This window comes from Salmo trutta, chromosome 12, assembly GCF_901001165.1.
Source record: "Salmo trutta chromosome 12, fSalTru1.1, whole genome shotgun sequence".
Lineage (NCBI taxonomy): Eukaryota > Metazoa > Chordata > Actinopteri > Salmoniformes > Salmonidae > Salmo > Salmo trutta.
The window spans coordinates 58,302,032-58,322,992 of NC_042968.1; the positions used below are offsets into that span (position 1 = coordinate 58,302,032).

General features: G+C 40.2%; 1 protein-coding gene across 3 annotated transcripts in view; it reads left to right on the plus strand.

Moving 5' to 3' along the window:
• Positions 1-7,497: 7,497 nt before the first annotated feature.
• Positions 7,498-20,961, plus strand: part of LOC115203860 (fibrinogen C domain-containing protein 1-like) — a 241,642-nt gene continuing 228,178 nt past the window's right edge. For 2 of the 3 annotated variants that reach the window (XM_029768909.1, XM_029768910.1), the window contains exon 1: positions 7,498-8,489. In XM_029768909.1, coding sequence (XP_029624769.1) covers positions 8,442-8,489 — 48 coding nt within the window. In that variant the 5' untranslated portion in view covers positions 7,498-8,441. The remainder of the gene's footprint in view (positions 8,490-20,961) is intronic. The other variant, XM_029768911.1, reaches the window with a different exon arrangement.

A 20,961-nucleotide genomic window follows, 5' to 3' on the forward strand; every position in this document is an offset into this window, starting at 1 on the left:
ATGAAGATCAGGACAACAAAGCATTTAAATTAGCGATTGAAATCAAGGAACGAATGAAGCAACAATACAGAGAGAGGAGGTAGGCTAATATGCACATCGCTCAACATTAGGGGAAATATTATGAAAGGTATACATGTGTCAGCCTACTAATTATAAATATTTAAAATAGGCCCTACTATATCTCAAATTAAAATCTAATTTGCTAGCCTATAATTGCAATTTTGTAGGCCGCATGTCCTGCACCAACATTATGTTCTCTCCCAGGTTCATGGTTTGAAAGAGGTGCTTAATTCCAGTCCATATAATACAGCATAATACAATACAGTAATACAGTCTGCACTCAAAAATATTAGCTTACTGAAGCATGTTTTATTTACTTACTCAAGAGAGCATAACTACATCTATAGGCATTTATCATTTGGGCTTTTTTGGACTTGGGCTCATAAAATGTCTTGAATGTAAGGATCACCAGGCTCAGGTAGCATCAGACTTGAATTTTCATGCCGATCAAAGCATTCATATTTTAGCAGATGGTCTTGTCCAGATCGACTTATAGGAGCAATCAGGGTTAATTGCCTTGCTCAAAGGTACATTGACTGATTTTTCACTAGTCATCTCAGGGATTCAAACCAACAACCTTTCGGTTACTGGCTGCTGGTGGTTTGTGGCTGCTGGTGAACCATGATGTGTTGGCATAATCAAAGTGACACTGGACTAGTGCACTTGCCACAGTCTTTAGGGTGTCTATAGCTAGGTTTCCATCCAACTGGTGACAGATTTTCATGTGACTATTCTAAAGTCTGCATATAAACAATATGAGCATTTCAGGGTTTCCTTAAAGAAAATTTGACCACTGACAAAGTGACCTGGAAGATTTTAATTTACGACACATTGAGAAATTTACCGGACATCCATATGCTTTGAGATACGACTTGGCGCAGCCAGTGCCATCAATAAACGAGGGATATTGGCCAAATGAGCCACATTTACATGTCCTTAAAAACAGCCTAAATAAAATGACCAAAACACCATTCCTTGTGTTTCAATGTGTAGCATATGCAAAACTTTATTGCCTATTTTTTTATAGTTTTTTAGGCTACTTTCCTGAAACAATAATTGTCCACCTCATGGTTCAGGTGTCTAAGATTTTAGCACTGAACGCATCTGGGCATTGCATGCATAGGCTTAGGTGTCCACCGTATGATTTTATATATATATATATCCTATATAAAAGAAAGAGAAGCTTAGGTCCATCCCCAGAGAGACAGAGATATGCCGGCGGCATTCTACGACCCCGGCATGCATTTCTTAATTCCAGATGCCTACTGCATCTGCTATACAGATAAACGTACAGAGGGAGGTTAATTCATACATTTTCTATCAGAATATTTTGGATAAAGAGAAGCATTATAGTGTTAGATTATAGGAGTAACTCTGGTAGGCCTGAAACATTCTTTCTCACCTCCAGTTCAACATTTGGAGCGCAGGTGCGCACTGCCTTCATATTATAGAGTTGCAGTAGCTAAAGCTTTATAATAGCCACACCACACCACAAAAGTTTCTAAACTTTATTAGGGTAATATCAAAAGTTAGTCAAGCCATTGTTTATAGGGAATTAGAGTTGGAACTTAATTTGGCCAAAGAAAATGGCTCAACAGTACGAAATAAAACAATTACAAACTGGTTTAAACCTTGACAAAAGTTTAGAACAGGCTATATTGCAGCAATAAACAACAAAGGCAAATGCCTACCATACCCAACAAATGACAAAAACAGGCTGATGTAATTTTTTACAACATATCTACTTATAAATATCTTCAACTAAATATGGAGCACAAATTTTGCCAATAAAATGCACAACAGAATAAAAAAAAAACAGGTTTTGCAAATAGAAAAAAACTGATTTGAATTACATTTTTGTCATTTAGCAGATGCTCTTATCTAGAGCAACTTACAGTAGTGAATGCATGCATTTCATTACATGCATTTTTTTTTTGTACTGGCCCCCCATGGGAATCGAACCCACAACCCTGGCATTGCACACACCATGCTGGCGTTGCAAACACCATGCTCTACCAACTGAGCCACATAGGCTTACAATAGGCTTACAATAATAACAATGATATACAATAATAATAATAAAAATGACGACCAAAATTGTTTTCCTCTAATGTTTGTTTTACTTCAATGAAAAAGGCCTCCATCTCCACAATCAAAAGTGGCCAGGGCCAAGGCTCCTCTCTCCCTCTCATTCTCCTCAGCAGCAGGCTCACATGTGCGTAAGGCATGAGAGAATGGTACTGAAGTGCAAATTTGAGGTGTAGGCTATGATAGACTGTCCTGAGCAATTTGGCCCACTACAATTTTGTTGTTTGGCTTTTCATTTTTGATTGGCCAAACGCCGCAATACTGGACAAGGGAAACCCTGGCACATTTTCCCCTTAGAGTTGTGCTTCCATCAAATTGACTTATTGCAAAAAAAAGTCTGGCAATAAATACACAGTGCACATAAAAATTACTTACGGAAAAAAGTTTAATGGGTTAGCATCGCATTTTCAACTCTAGGCCTACTGATGGTTTTGTCACAAAAAATGGTGCGTAAGTATAGCGACATCTGGTATTGACGTGGGCTCTGACCAAAAGCTTGCATATACAGTGAAGTACCTACTTACATGATGATATTACTATGGACAAAATTTCAAGATAAATTATATTTGTCAAATGGCAGCCAAGCATCGATCATAATATCACCAGAAAAAGACTCTCCATTTTTATTGAAAGGAGCATCAACCTCATCACTGTGCACTTTCACCACCCTGTGAAGTTCATCATAACTTATTTCATCTGTAGCCTAATAAATTGGATGCTTTCCCATGATGTCGTGACATTTTTCATCCAAAACAGGCTACTTTACTCGCATAAAAAGATTGAATGGAAACTAACATATAGTATGGAATTGTTTTACTATTGTTATGCCAAGGATCAAGCTATTTGATTTAGAGTTTTACGGTATAAAAAAATATATATTTCATGAAACAATGAATTGGGCCCATAGAAATGCATTCAATAACAACTTCATATATAAACTCAGCAAAAAAAATAACGTCCTCTCACTGTCAACTGCGTTTATTTTCAGCAAACTTAACATGTGTAAATATTTGTATGAACATAACAAGATTCAACAACTGAGACATAAACTGAACAAGTTCCACAGACATGTGACTAACATAAATGGAATAATGTGTCCCTGAACAAAGGGGGGGTCAAAATCAAATGTAACAGTCAGTATCTGGTGTGGCCACCAGCTGCATTAAGAACTGCAGTGCATCTCCTCCTCATAGACTGCACCAGATTTGCCAGTTCTTTCTGTGAGATGTTACCCCACTCTTCCACCAAGGCACCTGCAAGTTCCCTAACATTTCTGGGGGGAATGGCCCTAGCCCTCACCCTCCGATCCAACAGGTCGCTCCAGAGTACAGGCCTCGGTGTAACGCTCATTCTTTGACGATTACCGTGAATCCGACCATCACCCCTGGTGAGACAAAACCGCGACTTGTCAGTGAAGAGCACTTTTTGCCAGTCCTGTCTGGTCCAGCGACGGTGGGTTCGTGCTCATAGGCAACGTTGTTGCCGGTGATGTCTGGTGAGGACCTGCCTTACAACAGGCCTACAAGCCCTCAGTCCAGCCTCTCTCAGCCTATTGCGGACAGTCTGAACACTGATGGAGGGATTGTGCGTTCCTGGTGTAACTCAGGCAGTTGATGTTGCCATCCTGTACCTGTCCCGCAGGTGTGATGTTCGGATGTACAGATCCTGTGCAGGTGTTGTCACATGTGGTCTGCCACTGTGAGGACAATCAGCTGTCCGCCCTGTCTCCCTGTAGCGCTGTCTTAGGCATCTCACAGTACGGACATTGCAATTTATTGCCCTGGCCACATCTGCAGTCCTCATGCCTCCTTGCAGCGTGCCTAAGGCACGTTCACGCAGATGAGCAGGGACCCTGGGCATCTTTCTTTTGGTGTTTTTCAGAGTCAGTAGAAAGGCCTCTTTGGTGTCCTAAGTTTTCATAACTGTGACCTTAATTGCCTACCGTCAGTAAGCTGTTAGTGTCTTAACGACCGTTCCACAGATGCATGTTCATTAATTGTTTATGGAGCATGGGAACAGTGTTTAAACCCTTTACAATGAAGATCTGTGAAGCTTTTTGGATTTTTACAAATTATCTTTGAAAGACAGGGATGAAGATAAAAGGGAAGTTTCTTTTTTATTGAACTAAAATATAAATCAAAATGCAATAATTTCAAAGATTTTACTAAATACCAGTTCATATAAGGACATCAGTCAATTTAAGTAAATTTATTAGGCCCTAATCTACGGATTTCACATGACTGGGCAGGTGTGCAGGCTGGCTGCCGAGTGGGTGGGCCTGTGTCCTCCCAGGCCCACCCACTCGGCAGCCAGGCCCACCCACTGGGGAGCCAGCCGCAGCCAATCAGAATGAATATTTCCCCACAAAAGGGGAAGCTTGTGGAAGGCTACCTGAAATGTTTGACCCAAGTTAAACAATTTAAAGGCAATGCTACAAAATACTAATTGAGTGTATGTAAACTTCTGACCCACTGGGAATGTGATGAAAGAAATAAAAGCTGAAATAAATCATTCTCTCTACTATTATTCTGACATGTCACATTCTTAAAATAAACTGATGCTCCTAACTGACCTAAAACAGGGAATTTTTACTAGGATTAAATGTCAGGAATTGTGAAAAACTGAGTTTAAATATATTTGGATAAGTTGTAAACTTCCGAATTCAACTGTATACTTCCATTCATTGTTTTAACTGGTACCTGGCTACATTCAGACTAGTCTTGTGAGGCTTGTGGGTGTCCAATAGCAAAACAACCAACATGTTTTGTGTTTCGGAGAGACTCACTTTTCAATAAAGGGGTAATATTACAGAAAGAAGTTGGGAGATAGGATGTACCAACTTCAGAAAAGCCTCTTGCTATGTAGGGGTCATAATAGTTTGTAGGCCAAACGTTTCGTGAGAATACCGATTTTCTGGATGTCTCATGGTCTGACAAACGTGCTCTGGCCCTGCCACTTTTCCCTGCAGATGCGCAGATGCGAAAGGACGACATCAGCGGATGCAGTGAATTGAGACACAGCCCATTCAATAACAAAAATACATCTCTAGTTTAAACTGACTGATTTTGATGGAGATGTTTTTATTATGCTAATTCGATTGCCGTGAGACTGCGGACATCAACTCTAGTGTTTTTTAATGTCAAGCCATTTTGAGGATGCTGGAATTATATTATGGATGAACGTGCACATGATTACAGAAGACTTTTGAATTAGCCTAATCAGATTAAAACATTGTGACTGGTTGTGTTTATGCCACATATAAAAGATAATACATTTTAAAAGTTAAATTATACATATTTGGACTATACTGAAGCGTTCGATTCTAGGTGCGCGAGGAATAGCCCCTCGGATTGGAGAGGAGGCAGAGCGCGTGTTAAGCATTCCTGAATAACTGTGCCTGCTGGGAGACACGTTATTATAGGACGATTTGGGATTAAGATAATCTGAAACAGACAGCGCATTCAGTATCAGAAGTAAAAAATACAGCCAGACTGGCCTGCTACTGTGTCTTTCTAGACTTTATAAACTGTGGAGAGAAGACCCACAACTGATCCAAATCGAATTCAAATTCAAATCACATTGATATTACAGGGCTTTTGCGCCATTATTTCAATTCCATTTTCACTGCAACCAAAAGTAGAATTTGGTATTTACTTGAAAACTATAATGCAATTATGCGTTGCATTGTGGTGTTGTAGGCTACCATAGTCTAGGTAGGATCATTGTATTGTTGCTAAACAAGATCAATAGGTTAGACTATACATTTACATTTTAGTCATTTAGCAGACGCTCTTATCCAGAACGACTTACAGTAGTGAATGCATACATTTCATACATATTATTTTTTTCTTCATACTGGCCCCCCGTGGGAATCGAACCCACAACCCTGGCGTTGCAAACACCATGCTCTACCAACTGAGCCATAAGGAAGGCTATACTGACCTGTGGTATAGTAGTTAGCACACGGAAAAGGGCAGTGCATGAGGGAAGTACCAAAACAATCTTCATACAGGGCGCATGCAAGCAGATGATGAAAATTGGCTAGGATGGAAGAAATGATATAGTAAAACCTGCAAAAGAGCGAATGTTAACAAGAAAAAAAAGCACTATCCTCCCAGGTGCCCAATAAAAAAAACATACGACCCTCCCCAGCTTTAGATCACCCCTCCCCTAGGTATTTTGCAATATTTTCCTAAACATATGTGATTAGAGTATGTTGAAATTGTGCTGGAATAGTGGAGGCAGCGCCTGTTTTCTTTGTGACTTGTGGTAACTCTGGTTCTCAATCAGTCTTTTTTTTATTCGTCGGAAAATGTCGTAAACATTAACTTGCTTGTCAATGCGGTTGGTGATATACCCGTTTGTTACATGCAATATGTTTTGTGGACTTCACCGGACACATGTTGCTCTCCGGTTCTGTGATGAAACAAAGGTGTGGTTGAATTTATTCTGCCACTGAGTCTTCTTATTGTTTCGACCTTAGGCCTATATATCACAGTGGCAAGGCATATGAACTAACAGGTTATAGAGCAAACAACGCGATTATATGGCTTTTTTTCTGACTTGGCTTTCCTTTCCCAGGGGTTTTATCCACGCACAGCTGATGTTAAGTCAATTTTGTCAGTTGATAGGCAGTTAATAACACTAGTGACATCCTCAAGGAATTTTTTATTTATGGTATCAAGTGTGGTATCTCATTTCGTTATGCTAAATCAATACCTATCAATATAATTACATGCATTTTATCCAGGGGAATCATGCACGGTTAATTAAATATATTAAACTCATGTTTTTATTAATGCAACTTGATGTCTATGGAAATATTACATTTCACTGCACCTATAGGGATACACTTTTAACGACTATATGGAAATGCTTTGCAAGTTACAAGTACAGCATGCATGTGGTGTAACAAATAAACATAACGAGACTGTGTTTCCTACTATTTTTAATACCTACTCCGTTTAATAACCTGTTATCAGAGTTAGGTATCCAACAAATGTTGGTGATGTTGCTGCATATGGCACATACATTTTGTGCATCCACATGCTATGAAAAATAAATAGCTTAAATTAATCAGGCAAGGACTTGATTTTGCTTCAACGCAGATGTTTCATCTGTAGCCTGTTGTAGCAACACAACACATACGATTTGGGAGAAAGAGAGAGAGGAATAGATGGACTACATTCATTTATCAGTACATTCTATTGAGAGTTGTATACCCACAATAGTCTCGTGTGCGTTTTGTTCTGTTATCTTTTCGCATTTTGGTTTCTGCAGAGTGAAGGAGTCTCGAGGGCCAGGAAAAGCAGTGTAGGGTGTAGGCGGCACAGCTCGAGCTGTGCGGTGGCAGAGTCAGTGACAGAGGTACAGCAGCAGCCAGCTGCGCATGGAGGGCACAGCAGAACAGAACGGAGCAGAACCGGAGCCTGGGTGGAACGTGCCGCGCGCATGACAGCTTCAAAGGAACGCAGCGCCGCGCGGCAGCACACAAATTGAGCCCGCTAATCTGGCCCCTGCACCGCTCTTGTCAAAAGCATCTCTGTGAAATAACCCTCCTCGTGCAGATCAGCTCCTAAACTAGGGCAGGCTTTATCCCTCATCTGTTCCGCGGCGCCGCCGACCGGAGCCTCATAGTCAGCAGTGGATAGTGCAGGAATGAAGTGGACTGCATAGCAAGAGATCAGGCGATAGGCTACTGCACATTGGCTTTCTCCTTTTCACTCAAAACGTGACACAGTCTGGAATTAACTAACCAGACGTTTTTTTGAATTATTTTTTTACTATTTCATCAATACTGAAGATAACACCTAGTTTGCACTTCCTGAACGATTGGAGACCGCAAAGGAGATCTTTTTTCCCAGACAAATTTATTTGGATGACCGGCTTTCCAAGTGGCTTTTTTATTGGATTCTCTACTACTTGGACTTTAATCTCAGAATCTCCGATTGTTATCCGTCGTTGCATGTAGAGGGTAACGGTAAAAACAAAAAATTACAGAAGAAAATCCGAGGAATCGAAGTTCAGTTCTGTAAGTACGTTACATATGAGTTGACTATGTATAGTTCCCCGCCACTCCTGCTAGAACCGTAGCCAGCCCCTGTGGTCGAGAAGTTGTTTAGCTTCTCTCTCCCTCTGTGCGCGAACACTTAGAGCTAACACCCCTTTCTATGTAGTAGATCGCCTGGAAAGATACAAAAAAATAGAGCGTTCTCCTTCACCCCCGCCTCGTACCAACAGGCGGTTCTGGTCTAAAGGTTCTCCAGAGAACGGTAAATGGCCGATGGGGAATCATGAACAGCACTTTGGAACTCGAAGATGGACCACGGCATAAAAACCAGGTATGTACCTACCCTCCTTGTACACATTTTCCTTGCGCAGCTGTGCGCTGTATTGGTAGTCTTTATAGATTTTGTATATAGCGCCAAAAAAGCAGGTGCAACTTTGGCGCAGTATTACGTTTGCCTCCCGCTATCAGGCTAGGTGCTAATCGAATCCTTGGATGTCCATTCCCTAAACCCTAACCTTAACCTCAACCACTACCGTTATCCTAACCCCAACCTTAATCATGACCATAACCCTTATCCTCCCCTAACCCAAACATTAACGATTACCTTAACCATGTGAAATGTCAACTTCAATAGGTAGGGACTTCCCAAGGTTCCCAGATAGCCACACTGTATTTGGGTGCATCGCTCTATTCCGTGGGAGTAGCAGTGGAGCTCACCTCTCTCCCCATCTCTCTCTCCCCTGGCTATGGCACTTCTTGTTCCTGTCACAGTTTGTAAACCCAGCTGTATATCAAGTGGGTGGCTAATAGGTTATTTTGTTTCCCTCAATGCAAGCCTCGGAAGAGACAGTGCTATTCTCTGGAGTTGAAATTGCTTCACAGATAGAGAAATAGCCGAGAAAGGGGAATACTTTGGACTTGGACTGTGTGATATTGGCTATTCACCTCCGAGTTCCATGAATGCTGTTTTGGAATCTACAGGGCACTCCAAAAAAAATGCTGGGTTATAAACAACCCAGTTTGGGTAAATATTGGACAGAACACACATTGGGTTATTTTGACGGAGCCAGTTGGGTCACAAACAACCCATTGTTTTCTTTAAATTGGGTTTTTGATGCTGGGTTATTGAGCTACGATCCACTGGGTCGGGTCAGATCAGAAGACTGGAGGCATGGCTTAGTAGGGGTGTGGCTTTCAGATAGTTATCTTTGCCCCCCCCCCATGAGAGTAAATGTCATTCTGTTTAGTCTGTTCTGTTTAATGCATGTTAAAAGTAAATTAACTGTCATATCATGTTTTTTTTGAGAAATTGGATGCTGTTTGATTGAAACCAGATGAAAGTATGATGACTAAAATGTACTGTTGTTTCATAAAGTTACTGGTCATGTCCCCCATGTCAAACAGTTGGATTCAGAAAGCAGGATTATTAATGGGATAGGGTGACATCACCCTAACTCTAATTTGAATACACCAATGGTAAAATGATATTCTCTTACCTAATTTAAACAAGTACCACTTTGTAACCAACATCGGAGAAGGCGTGTTTGCAGAGGGGCGTGGTTTATATAGCTAGATAGCTACTCTACTGGTGACAAAATTTGACTGTAGGGTGTCAGCAAATATATTTCAATGTTTACACTATTGATCTACGGCAAAGATACTTATATGTCTCCCCTTTCATCTGTGTCTGGTATTAGCTAGTTACTGGCTAGCTAGGTCTTCAGCATGGAACAGGGTCGTTCAAATCTCTGACGCAATTGTCATGTCATTGGAACCGCATCACAAAAGACGTGGAAACAGAGCTGTATATAAGTGTTTTAAATCATTGATGCAATTTCAATGTTTGAGTTGCTTTGTATGTCACCACATTTGCTTGAGTTGAATTTATTGCACCACTGCATCCAAGTTTCTTGACACAGGCCTTTCAAAGAACTGTTAATCAAGGCGAGCTCATGATTATAACATCCCCACTCATTCAGCATTTAATTTCAAACTTCCTGTTAGTGAGCCATTAGGTAAAATAGTACTTTTTCAAAAATGTTGAGCATTTCTATCTTCAAATTTTTTTATGTCACTCAAAAGGCTATTTAACATGGGAATCAGAATGACTGTTCGGGACCTTTAAATGAGTAATGATATTCATGATCACCTTTTACTTTAAAGGTCCAACACGACTCTTGACACCCACAAACATGTTACTGTTCTACATTCACCCCGATTACAAAAATGGATCACTCTTACAGACAGTGAGTCACGTGGCCGTGGCTTGCTATATAAAGCAGGCAGACAGGCATCAAGGCATTCAGGTACTGTTCGATTTAACTTTAGAAGGGGCAAAATGAGTGACCTAAGCGACTGTGAGCGTGGTATGATCGTCAGTGCTAGGCACGCCGGATCCAGTATTTTAGAAATGTCTGCCCTCCGGGGCTTTCACGCACAACAGTGTCTAGGGTTTACCGAGAATGGTGCAACAACCTAACAGGCGGGCCACAAACAGACAAATAATGGCGCAGTACAACAGCGGTGTGCAGAATAACATTTTGGAACGCACAAGTCATCTATCATTATAACGGTTATTGCTGCAGACGACCACACCGTGTTCCATTCCGATCAGCTAAAAGCAAAAAGAAGCTCCAGTGGGCACATGATCACCAACACTGGACAATTGAGAAGTGAATAAACATTTTCTGGTCCGACGAATCCCAGTTCCTCTTGCGTCATGCCGATGGCAGAGTCAGGTTATTTTTTTAATTTACTTTTTAGTTCTTTTTTCTTTTTTCCTTTAAAAAAGTATTAACCCCTCCAACAACCCCCCCTCTTCGAAGGACAAATATATATATATTTTTAACAGCTTTTCTGCTACATATACATATACATTTTACATATACACATACATTTTACATACACATTTTGCATACACATTTTACATACATGGTACATTTATATAAAGCAGTCACATACAATAATACATTACCAAACATAAGCTCTTTAGTCCTAACCCTCAGCCACTCTCAGCCCATCCCACCTATCACCATAGACCACCCTTGTTTGGTTTCCATGTGCCATATATTCTTCAATTGTGCTGTGATGTTTTACATACATTTTTTACATTTCTAATCATATAGTATCCACATATTGTGAGCTAAAGATGAAAACATTCCCTAGAAGTATTATTATATTATTTATTGACTGACAATGGCTTTCCAAATCGCCCCAAAACTGCTATCTGCAAGGTTAATTTTAAGTGCATGTTGTGATTTTTTTAACCATTCCTGAACCTGTGACCAGAAACAAGCTACATAGGGACAATACCAGAATAAATAATCTAATGAAAAATATACAGAGCTGAGATGGTTGTATGCCCCATGTATATAGCATCCTGCTGGTGGCAAGAATTTTATATAATAATTTAAATTGGAAAACTCTTAAGTGTTGAATCAAGTGTTGTTTTTTGTACCAGTTCATAAACTACGTGCCATGGAATTGGTATATCAAAAATCTTTTCCCATTTATTTTGCAACCTGTATGGCGTGGCTGTCAACATTTTTGTCCACAAATGAAACTGGTATATTTTTGTATTTATGACAATTCCTTTCAGTTTGTTCAATTTGTATCTTTAATATATGGCATGCAAATAAGTTCGTTATCGTCTCCCTTTTCCACTTGCCTCTTCCATTTTTGTGGTAATGCTGCAATCAGTTGGTTGTAAGTTTGTATTGAGCAGATATTCTCATATATTTTCTAGAGCTGCATATGTGACAACTCCTCCGTTTCTATTCATAACATCATTAATAAATATAATACAATTTATTTCAATTTTTTTCCATAAAGAATGTTTTTTTATTGATCAGTATATTTGAGTTTAACCATAACATTTGTTGTAATATTTGTTCTATCTTTTCTGGTGGATAAAACTGAAATTGTAATCAGCTTTGTATGGCTTGTTTAAGAAAGGGCGATACTTTAGACAAAATGTCATTTTCAATTAGTCGAAAATGAGAAGTTGTAATCTGTATAAAGGCAAAAAGGCAATTTTTTTAACAAAGGATGAGTCTTTCTTAATAATCTACTGGAGAATCATTTTGGGTTTAAGTATAACTTATGTATGAGCATTAGCATTCCAAATAAAATGAAATATTTTTTGCTCATGTGATTTAAAAAATGAGTCGTCTGGAGTAGGCAGGACCGAAGAGTTAATCAATGTGATTTTTCCAGAAATAGACAAGTATTTACCTCTCCATGGTTTCAGAATCTTATTTATTTTTTCTTTACTTTCTATTGAAATTGATTGTGGTATAATTTTTGAGATGTGAATACCAAGTATGTCTACTTCACCACTCACCCATTTTATTGGTAAACTACAAGGTAGTGTAAACACTGTATTTTTGAATGATCCAATACGTAATATGGTATACTTGTCATAATTAGGTTTTAGTCCAGAGAGGCTAGATAAATGATCAAGATCTTCAATGAGACTGTGCAGGGATCCAGATTACTGAGTTATGACAAAACTAGAGTCCTCAGCATACAATATCCCCTGGATTTCTAACCCCTTGATGTTCTTGATGGATCTAATTTTCATAGCTAACATTTCAATGGCCATTTTTAATAGATATGGAGACAAAGAACAGCCTTGTTTTACTCCTTTTAAAAGTGCAATACTTTCTGAGAAGTAACCATTATTTACTGTTTTACATCTGGGGTTGCTGTACGTAACTTTAACCAATTGTATAAGAGATTCACCAATATTAAAGTCAGGATTTGGACCAATCCTGCCTGGTGTCAACGCTACAGACTGGTGGTGGTGTTGTTCTGGTATGATGAATGTTTTCCTGGCACACGTTAGGTCCCTTGATACCAATTGATACCGATTAAGCAATGATTGAACACCACAGTGTATCTGAACATTGTGGCTGACCAAACCCTATAGAGCATCTTTGGAATGAGATGGAATGGGCGGTTTGCAGCATGAATATACCGCCGCCCAATCTGCAAAAACTGTGTGATAGGGGTTCTTTGGCTTGTAACCATAGAGTGTAACCCTTTCTGATGCTTGCCAAGATTTACCAGAGATAAGGGACTGTTGATATTGCGCGTGCGCGCACACACACTTACTTAAACACTTGATGCATCTAGTGTAGTAAGGGGAGTCACCCCAGGCCATTGCAGAGCTGCTTTAGAAGGCTATAATGAGCAGCAGACAGATTAGAGTATTCTCTTTTCAGCAGGAGCCATTTGTTTCCAGCCTGTGTTTTCCACATAATAATTGTCTCGAAACTGAACCTAAACTTTACAGAAACAAATTTCACACATATTGAAATAAAATAAGTAAAGTATAATGGGAGAGAAAGGGGGAGAATGTGTGAGTTCATGAGTGAGGGGAAGCGAACAATATAGATAAGGCGTTCAATATCTGGGAACAGATTCACATCAGGCAGCAGGTGAGCGGGTGTCGAAGAATGTGGTGATGAGGCTTGTGGAACCTTACATTGGCAAGGGGAGAAATGTCACCAAGGACAATTTTTTCACTTCACTGTCATTGCCGAACAAGTTGCTTGCAAAGAAAACAAGCCTGGCCAGCACCATGAACAAAGTCAGATGGGAGATCCCTCCCTCTGCACAAAATAAGGCACCTGCACAGCCGTTGTACTCCACAATGGTGCTGAAGAATGACAAGACAATGGGACACAATAAAGAGAGAACCAGAGACTAACCAAACAAATGCATGTCAAAGAGTGTCTGATTTTCACTATTTATCAAGGCCACTTGGCGCTTATTGTGATGTTTAGGCTACGGATGTTTTTGTCATTTGGCCATGTGTCTTGCTGACCCCGAGTCTTGGTGGTTGGGGTATTTTTTTTATTTAGTAATTATTAAAAGCTGTTACCCTGTTCCAACACATGTGCTTTCTGTTTCATAGTTGAAACAAAAGCACTCCACAAATAAAAAAAATTGAACACTTGAATTTTTGTGTATTATTTTTTTTAACGTATAGCCTACAGTAACATAAACTAATAAAAAGGCTAACGTGTTATTAAAATTTAAAAACAAGGCCTTGATAAACATAAACACCCAATTCTTATTTTTTTGGCGATAGCATATATTAAATGCATTAATTACGCTGTTAGAATGTTGCAGTCAGAATGACTGCTCATTAGCTTGAAGGGGGGTCCCTCGAGTCCCAGCAGTTCTAGTTAAAGGAAGCTATTGATCTTTTGTGTCTAAATTATATTATGGGCATTCTCATGGTGTAGTAGGCTATTCAGAATTATTTCATTCCTTTTTGAACAGACCAGTAATTCTATAACTTTGGCAAATTTATTTCAATTTATCAGGGGTGCTGAAGCTCCTCCAGAACCCTTTGCGCGGCTGTGATTCTATAAGGAATAAATGATGATGAAGTGCAATGCTGGAAAAATGAGAGTTTCAGGCTCATGTCTATCAGAACAGAGAGAGGGAGAGAGATCATAGAAAGGGAATCTCATTCTAGTTCTGTGAGCAATACAGGCGTGCTTCTCACACTGCCACATTCACGAGTTGGTATCAAACATATGCTCCAACATTGGGCAAACCATAAGCCCTGGCCAGCCCAAACCGAATCAACTCTTAGAATATCAGGCATGGGTTGAAAATCTAGATACTTTTTCATATTGAGTTTTTTTATTTGGGGGGGGGCAGGATAATTAACGAAGAGGAAACTCAAATTGACTTTGAAAACTTTTATTCTAACTTGTAAATTGCAAAATGTGAACATTAATTTTCATGCCAGAGGTACCGGATCGGCCAAATATGTTCCGGAACTAAACAGTCCAAAACTGAGAGGTGCCGGATCCTCAAATTAAGCACTGAACATTTGATATCTCTCCATCTGGGGGGGACCTGCTCAGGTCAAACACTCCCGTATGCACTCCTGTACACGCAAACAGACACAGACACACACAGACATACAGACACACACACAGACATACAGACACACACACACAGTCACAGAGAGAGGGAGTTGGTCCCAGGTTGAAAAATAAGCAGGAAAAAGGGAGTGGTTCCTGGTTCAGTAGGCCTCTGATTTCCCTGTTGGTGTTCTCACAGTGTAAAATCACTGTTCTAACAACCAAAAATACCCCTCTCCCTCTGAGATACTGTTCTCTGTGTGGTCGGGGTGGCTAACATCAAATTCTACAAGTGCAAGTTTCTTCACGCAAGTTGCACACACACACACACACACACACACACACACACACACACACACACACACACACACACACACACACACACACACACACACACACACACACCTGCGCACATTAACTTAAAGGAACATACACATGCAGGCACGGCACACACAGGGCTGAGGGCTTGCTACTTGTTTGTATGACTCTGCAGTTGAGTGTGAATGTGTGACCGAACGTGTGAGAATGTTAGAAGGTGCTTCAGTTTGTGCAAGTGCATTTGAGTGTTTTGTTAATGTATGCCTCTGCTGGTCTTTGTGAATGTGTGAGAGTCCCGAAGCAGCATGTGTGTGTTTAATCAATCCCATGCTGCTCCATAAGGAGGGGTTTACTATGTTTATTGAGGGAAAAAACAGACCTACAGACTCATTGATTTTAGTTTGAAGCAGTTTTATTTTAACAGCAGCGCGGAAATCATCCACCTCCAAGTCACCTAAACAATTATGGATGCATGATATTATGAATTTTAACGCATTTCTTGAGATTTCATCACATAAGAGATATTTTAGGATGTTACTGGAGATTTTCAATATTTTCATTCATATTATTTTGGCTATTTTTAGATCATTAACAATTTGATGTGTAGTGACATTGACGTTTGTGACTCCTTTCAGGAAACATGTCGCTTCTTCACAGGAGCGTTATTCGAAAGTCAAAATGAATTTTTTGGGCAGAAAAGCCTGGAAGATTTGAACTTTAATGTGCCTTAATAACAAACGTGTATGCCATCTTTAAATACAAATACAATTGTTCAATTAAGAGCCTAGTTGGTTTAGCCATGGAAAAAGTCAGAAACCTTCCCGCTAGCCATGATTGGCTGAGATAATGAGTGGGCTGGACATGCCGAGTAATGAGTTCGGATTGGTCTGCCATGTAGCACGCTTCTGTCCATAACATGAGCTGGTCAGTATGTGTAAGTAATCCTTTCTAACACAGCTTTTTTGAAAGATATCACATAGTAGAACTGCATAAATGTTGCTCTCCACTTTCTGGAGGACCGAGTTTTGAAATCAGTGGAATTAGAGTATGATAGCTAAGGAGATGGAGAAAATTCTGCCGTTTAATTGCAAATATGCAGACGGACTCCAAAAGAGAAGACACAGAAGGCTGTTGGATAGAACACCTGTCTCCGGATTACATCTGCAAACAAAGCGCAACCATGGCATCCGTGACAGATAGGGAGAAGCGTCCATCCATGAATACGGGTAAGATAGTCTAGCCAGCTACATTGTCAGATATTACACATTTCTAATTGTGGCAGAAAGTCGTTTTTGCTTCACGTTAAAGTGTACTGTTAGTTAGCTAGCTAACATTACGTGTATGATCTGTGTCGTAATATTATTTGAATCTCAGATCCATTTACATTGCTAGTTATAGCCTAATTTTAGCTGGCTAACATTGAACTTGGTTGGTTAGCTACCTGCAGATTCATGCAGGGTAGTAACGTTATGAGTTGGGATTATGGTTCGTTGTTTAGCTAGCTAGCTGCATATCTAAACAAAAGACTCCACTACGCAAGTAACTATTTCAATAGAATGTTTACGATGTGACTGCAACAAACTGTCGATAGACGTAGCTGGTAAGTTTGCTCTGGCTAGCTAGTCCAATTTCAGAGCACTCTAATCTGAGTGTGCCAGAGGGCAGAATAACTGACAAATTTACAAACGCTCAACACCTGTTGAATATGGCCAGTGTCAGTAAACGTTGGCAAAAAAGCATAATTAAATTGTTGCCAGCAGCACAGTTGCAGTCACCAACACCCTGGATAACATAAAAACAGCCTAACCAGCTCTGCTAGGATGAGTAAAAGGGTCAGAGTGAGCTGTTCTCTCATTTGTGTCTGGAAGTAGCTAGCAAGCTAGCCAACGTTAGCTTGGGTGCTTGAATGCTGTTGTTAAGTCAGAACACTCGGATCAACCCTACTCCTCGGGCCAGAGCATCCAGTGTGCGCTCTGAATGCTCTGATATCGAAACGCTCTAAATTTACAAACGTACAATCTGACAACGCTCTGAGTTTAAGAATGCCCAGAGCACACTCTGGCACTGCAGATTAAATTCACGAACACACCCATAGTATAAACCAGCCTTTAGTCTTGAGATCTTTGATTGTTTAGTACATAGCCTCACATGTGAATCCTTAAAGAGATCGGTGGGGCTAAAGCTTAAGAAGGTGTGAACAATGCTGAATCGGTATAGATAAAGAAGAGTTCCCCATTAGGTACCACAATATTCAGGGGCCATTTTCTCAAAAGTGAGGTTAGAAGTTTATAAACTTTCAAAGCAGAATTACTTTCCCATAGTTCCTCAACTGTAGTGTATGATATACCATTTTGTAGCTCTGAGTTTTTCCAATGTAAAAAAAAACACAATTTCAAATTTTCCTACATAAGACCGAATCAAGCCGGTCGGTCACATTTTGATTCGCTCAGTTGGTCTATTTTTATTGTGAAATTTTAATTGTGTGACTGAAGGAGAATGCGGTTCTTATCGAGTTACACAAATCCACGAGGAGTCAGTAGAAACCACAGAGAACTAACTAGGCACACTCCCTCGGGACATACCAAGATGGAGTTACTCTACCGTCGTCCCATAGTCCCACATGGGACGATGGTAGAGTAACTCCATCTTGGTATGTCCCGAAGGAGTGTACTTAGTTAGTTCTCTGTTTGGATATAAATATGTGCATGCTAATGTGAATGTGTGTTTGAGAAATATTGCACTTCTAAGAGTTGCATACTGTAAGTGTGTGTGAGTGTGTTCATGTGTGTGCATGGTTGAGTGTGTGCATGTGTGTGTGTGTGTGTGTGTGTTAAAGGGAAACCATTGTGTAAGTGCTAGATGGAAGGCTACAGATGACAACAACATTGTCTTCTTTCTTTGGCCTTGTTCTTCTATATGCCATTCAGTCTTTGTTTCTATCCTTGTTGATCAGAAGCCTTGAGAGAGAGAGAAAGAGAGAGAGAGAGAGAGAGACATTGAGAATGAGAAAATGAGAGTAAGAGAGAGAGTGAAATCTTATAAAGGGTCTATATACACACATTTTTTTTTAAATAGTACCAGATTTGGGTTCTTTGGCTTGTAACCATAGCAAACCCCTTTTTGGTGCTATGTAGAAACGTTTTTTTAAGGTTCTTTAAATAACCATGCTCATAAGGTTCTAAATGGAACCTATATGGTGCTATATAGAACCCTTTTTAAGGTTATTTAGATATTTTAAGGTGTAAATCTTGGTGGCACATGCCAGAAAAATCACTACACCACACAACACTAAACAATACATTAATTGCACAATAACGGTGACAAACGGTGCCCACAAACTGTTAAGGCCCACTGTACATAAAGCTGTCCCGACAGAGGAGTTTCCTTTCAGCACCATGGAGTGAATCCTTTACGACTGCTACACCTGGCTATCAGCGGAGACTTGTCTGGCAGCGAAACAGTTCATTCAGTCTCATTTACTGCCTTTTTGAAAACCATAGCTGATATGGCTGACTTGTTTAAATACTGTGTAACTCGATAAGGACTGCATTCTCCTTCAATAATATCGAATGCCGACGTGAGTTTTACTTTTGAACCATACACAAACATAACATTTATGTTCAGTAAATTCATAATCTTTGTTCTCATTGCATATGAGGTGTGAATAGGAAACTTAATTCCGAAGTTGAAGTGTATTTTCTGTCGCTTTAGCTCAAATAATGAGCTGTATCAATACATTTTGCATCATTTTTTACTTAGCTGCGTCATTTCTTTTTGCATACTTTCCATTGAAGCTTGCATCGATGCATGTTTCAAAATATGTACAAATTGAGTACCCACGGAAAGTGTCAGTAAGAAATCCAGTGTACATTACACTCCAGCAGACTATTTCAGAACCATGGACAGCGTCCACACAGAGCCAGACAAAGTGTAGAGAGAGAGAGAGAGAGAGAGAGAGAGAGAGAGAGAGAGAGAGAGAGAGAGAGAGGATGTATGGACGTATGGATGGATACAGGCAGTTCCCAGTAGTGTAGAGTGTTAACCTCTTAAAGCAATTGTAAAATAAACCAATTGTGTGTGTGTGCCTGTGCGTGTGTGTATAGGGGAGCAGTGGTGAAAGGAATGGAGAAAAGAAACGAATGAAATGACGGCAAGGTTATACCTCCTGGAGCCTCTGACAGATACATCACGATTTTGACCTGCTCGACAAGATACAGCATAGTTGCTGGAGAGAGAGAGAGAGAAAGGTGGAGAGAGAGGGAGTGAAGAGTTTCCCTGTACTTGTGCATGTGACAATAAAAAACTTGAACTTGCACTTCAGGCAGAGAGAGAGAGAGCCAGAGACAGAGGAAGAGAGTGAGTGAGAGAGACTATATTTTAAGAGTGGTATTTTCATCAGACACTCCATGTCTCTCTTACACACACTTGCACACCCTTTCCAGTGTTTCTCTCTACCTCCCTCTCTTTTGAATCTCTACCTCTTTACCTTCTCTCACTCTGTCTCACCCACACATTATAACCAGGGGCAAATTGAAGATTGGTTGGTATTTCTCCTTCATATGCTGCCTGCTTGGCATCATATAGATATTTCTTCCCTCAAGACATTTCCTGTTATTTTTGTTCATCCAAAACAATATGCTGTGTGTGTGTGTGTGTGTCCAGATGTACTGTTTACAGTTTGCGTGCCTTCCTCTGTTCAATGATCTTGAACGGTTCAATCATCTTGATAGACACCTCGGCTGCCCTACTGTTTTGGACAGATTGGTTTATATCTCCATGTCTGCATCTAAAATAACAGCCCCATGGGCCCTGTTCAAAGTAGTGCACTACTTAGTGAACAGGGTGCTATTTGGAACACAATCAAATAAGTGGAGTGAGAAGTGTTTGGTTTCCTGGAGGTGATTTCAATCTTTCTGAAATGGAGCTCCCATTCATTTGGCTTCTGTCGCTTGCTGGCCTGCCTGGGCTGGTGCTACTGCTATCGAATAGAGATGTTAGATTAAGTCCTACTCTTATAGAGATGCACAAGAGCTGCACAGCTCCCCGGCATAATGGACCTCTCTGTTTCCCTGTCTTCCCTATTAATCAAGGGGTTCTTTCATGCACGCATGAACACACACACACGGGCAGCATACAAGTGAGTACACACTCACACATGTTCAAGCGTGCATACATGCACACACACACACAGACACACACACACACACTAAAAACAATTGGTTCTATATCGTGCCAAATAAGTGTTATTTGGCTTGCAACCATAGCGGAACCCTTTTTTGGTGCTATATGGAACCTTTTTCTGAAGGTTCTCTGTGGCACCAAAAAAGGGTTTTGCTATTATTTCAACCGGTTTGGGGGCTATATAGAATTCCTTTTTATGGTTCTGTATAGAACGTTTATGGAGAATGGTTCTATAAAGGACCTTGCTCAAACCCAAAGGTTCTTTGAGATGCCCCCCTGTGTTAGCCTACCGTTACAGCATTAAACTAGGAAACATGGCACGGTATCATCTGTCATATACAAAGCATGGAAATCCTATTTGTCTTTGTGTTAAAGACACACGGTGAAGCCCTGGTGATTGAGTTGTGTCTCCCTGAC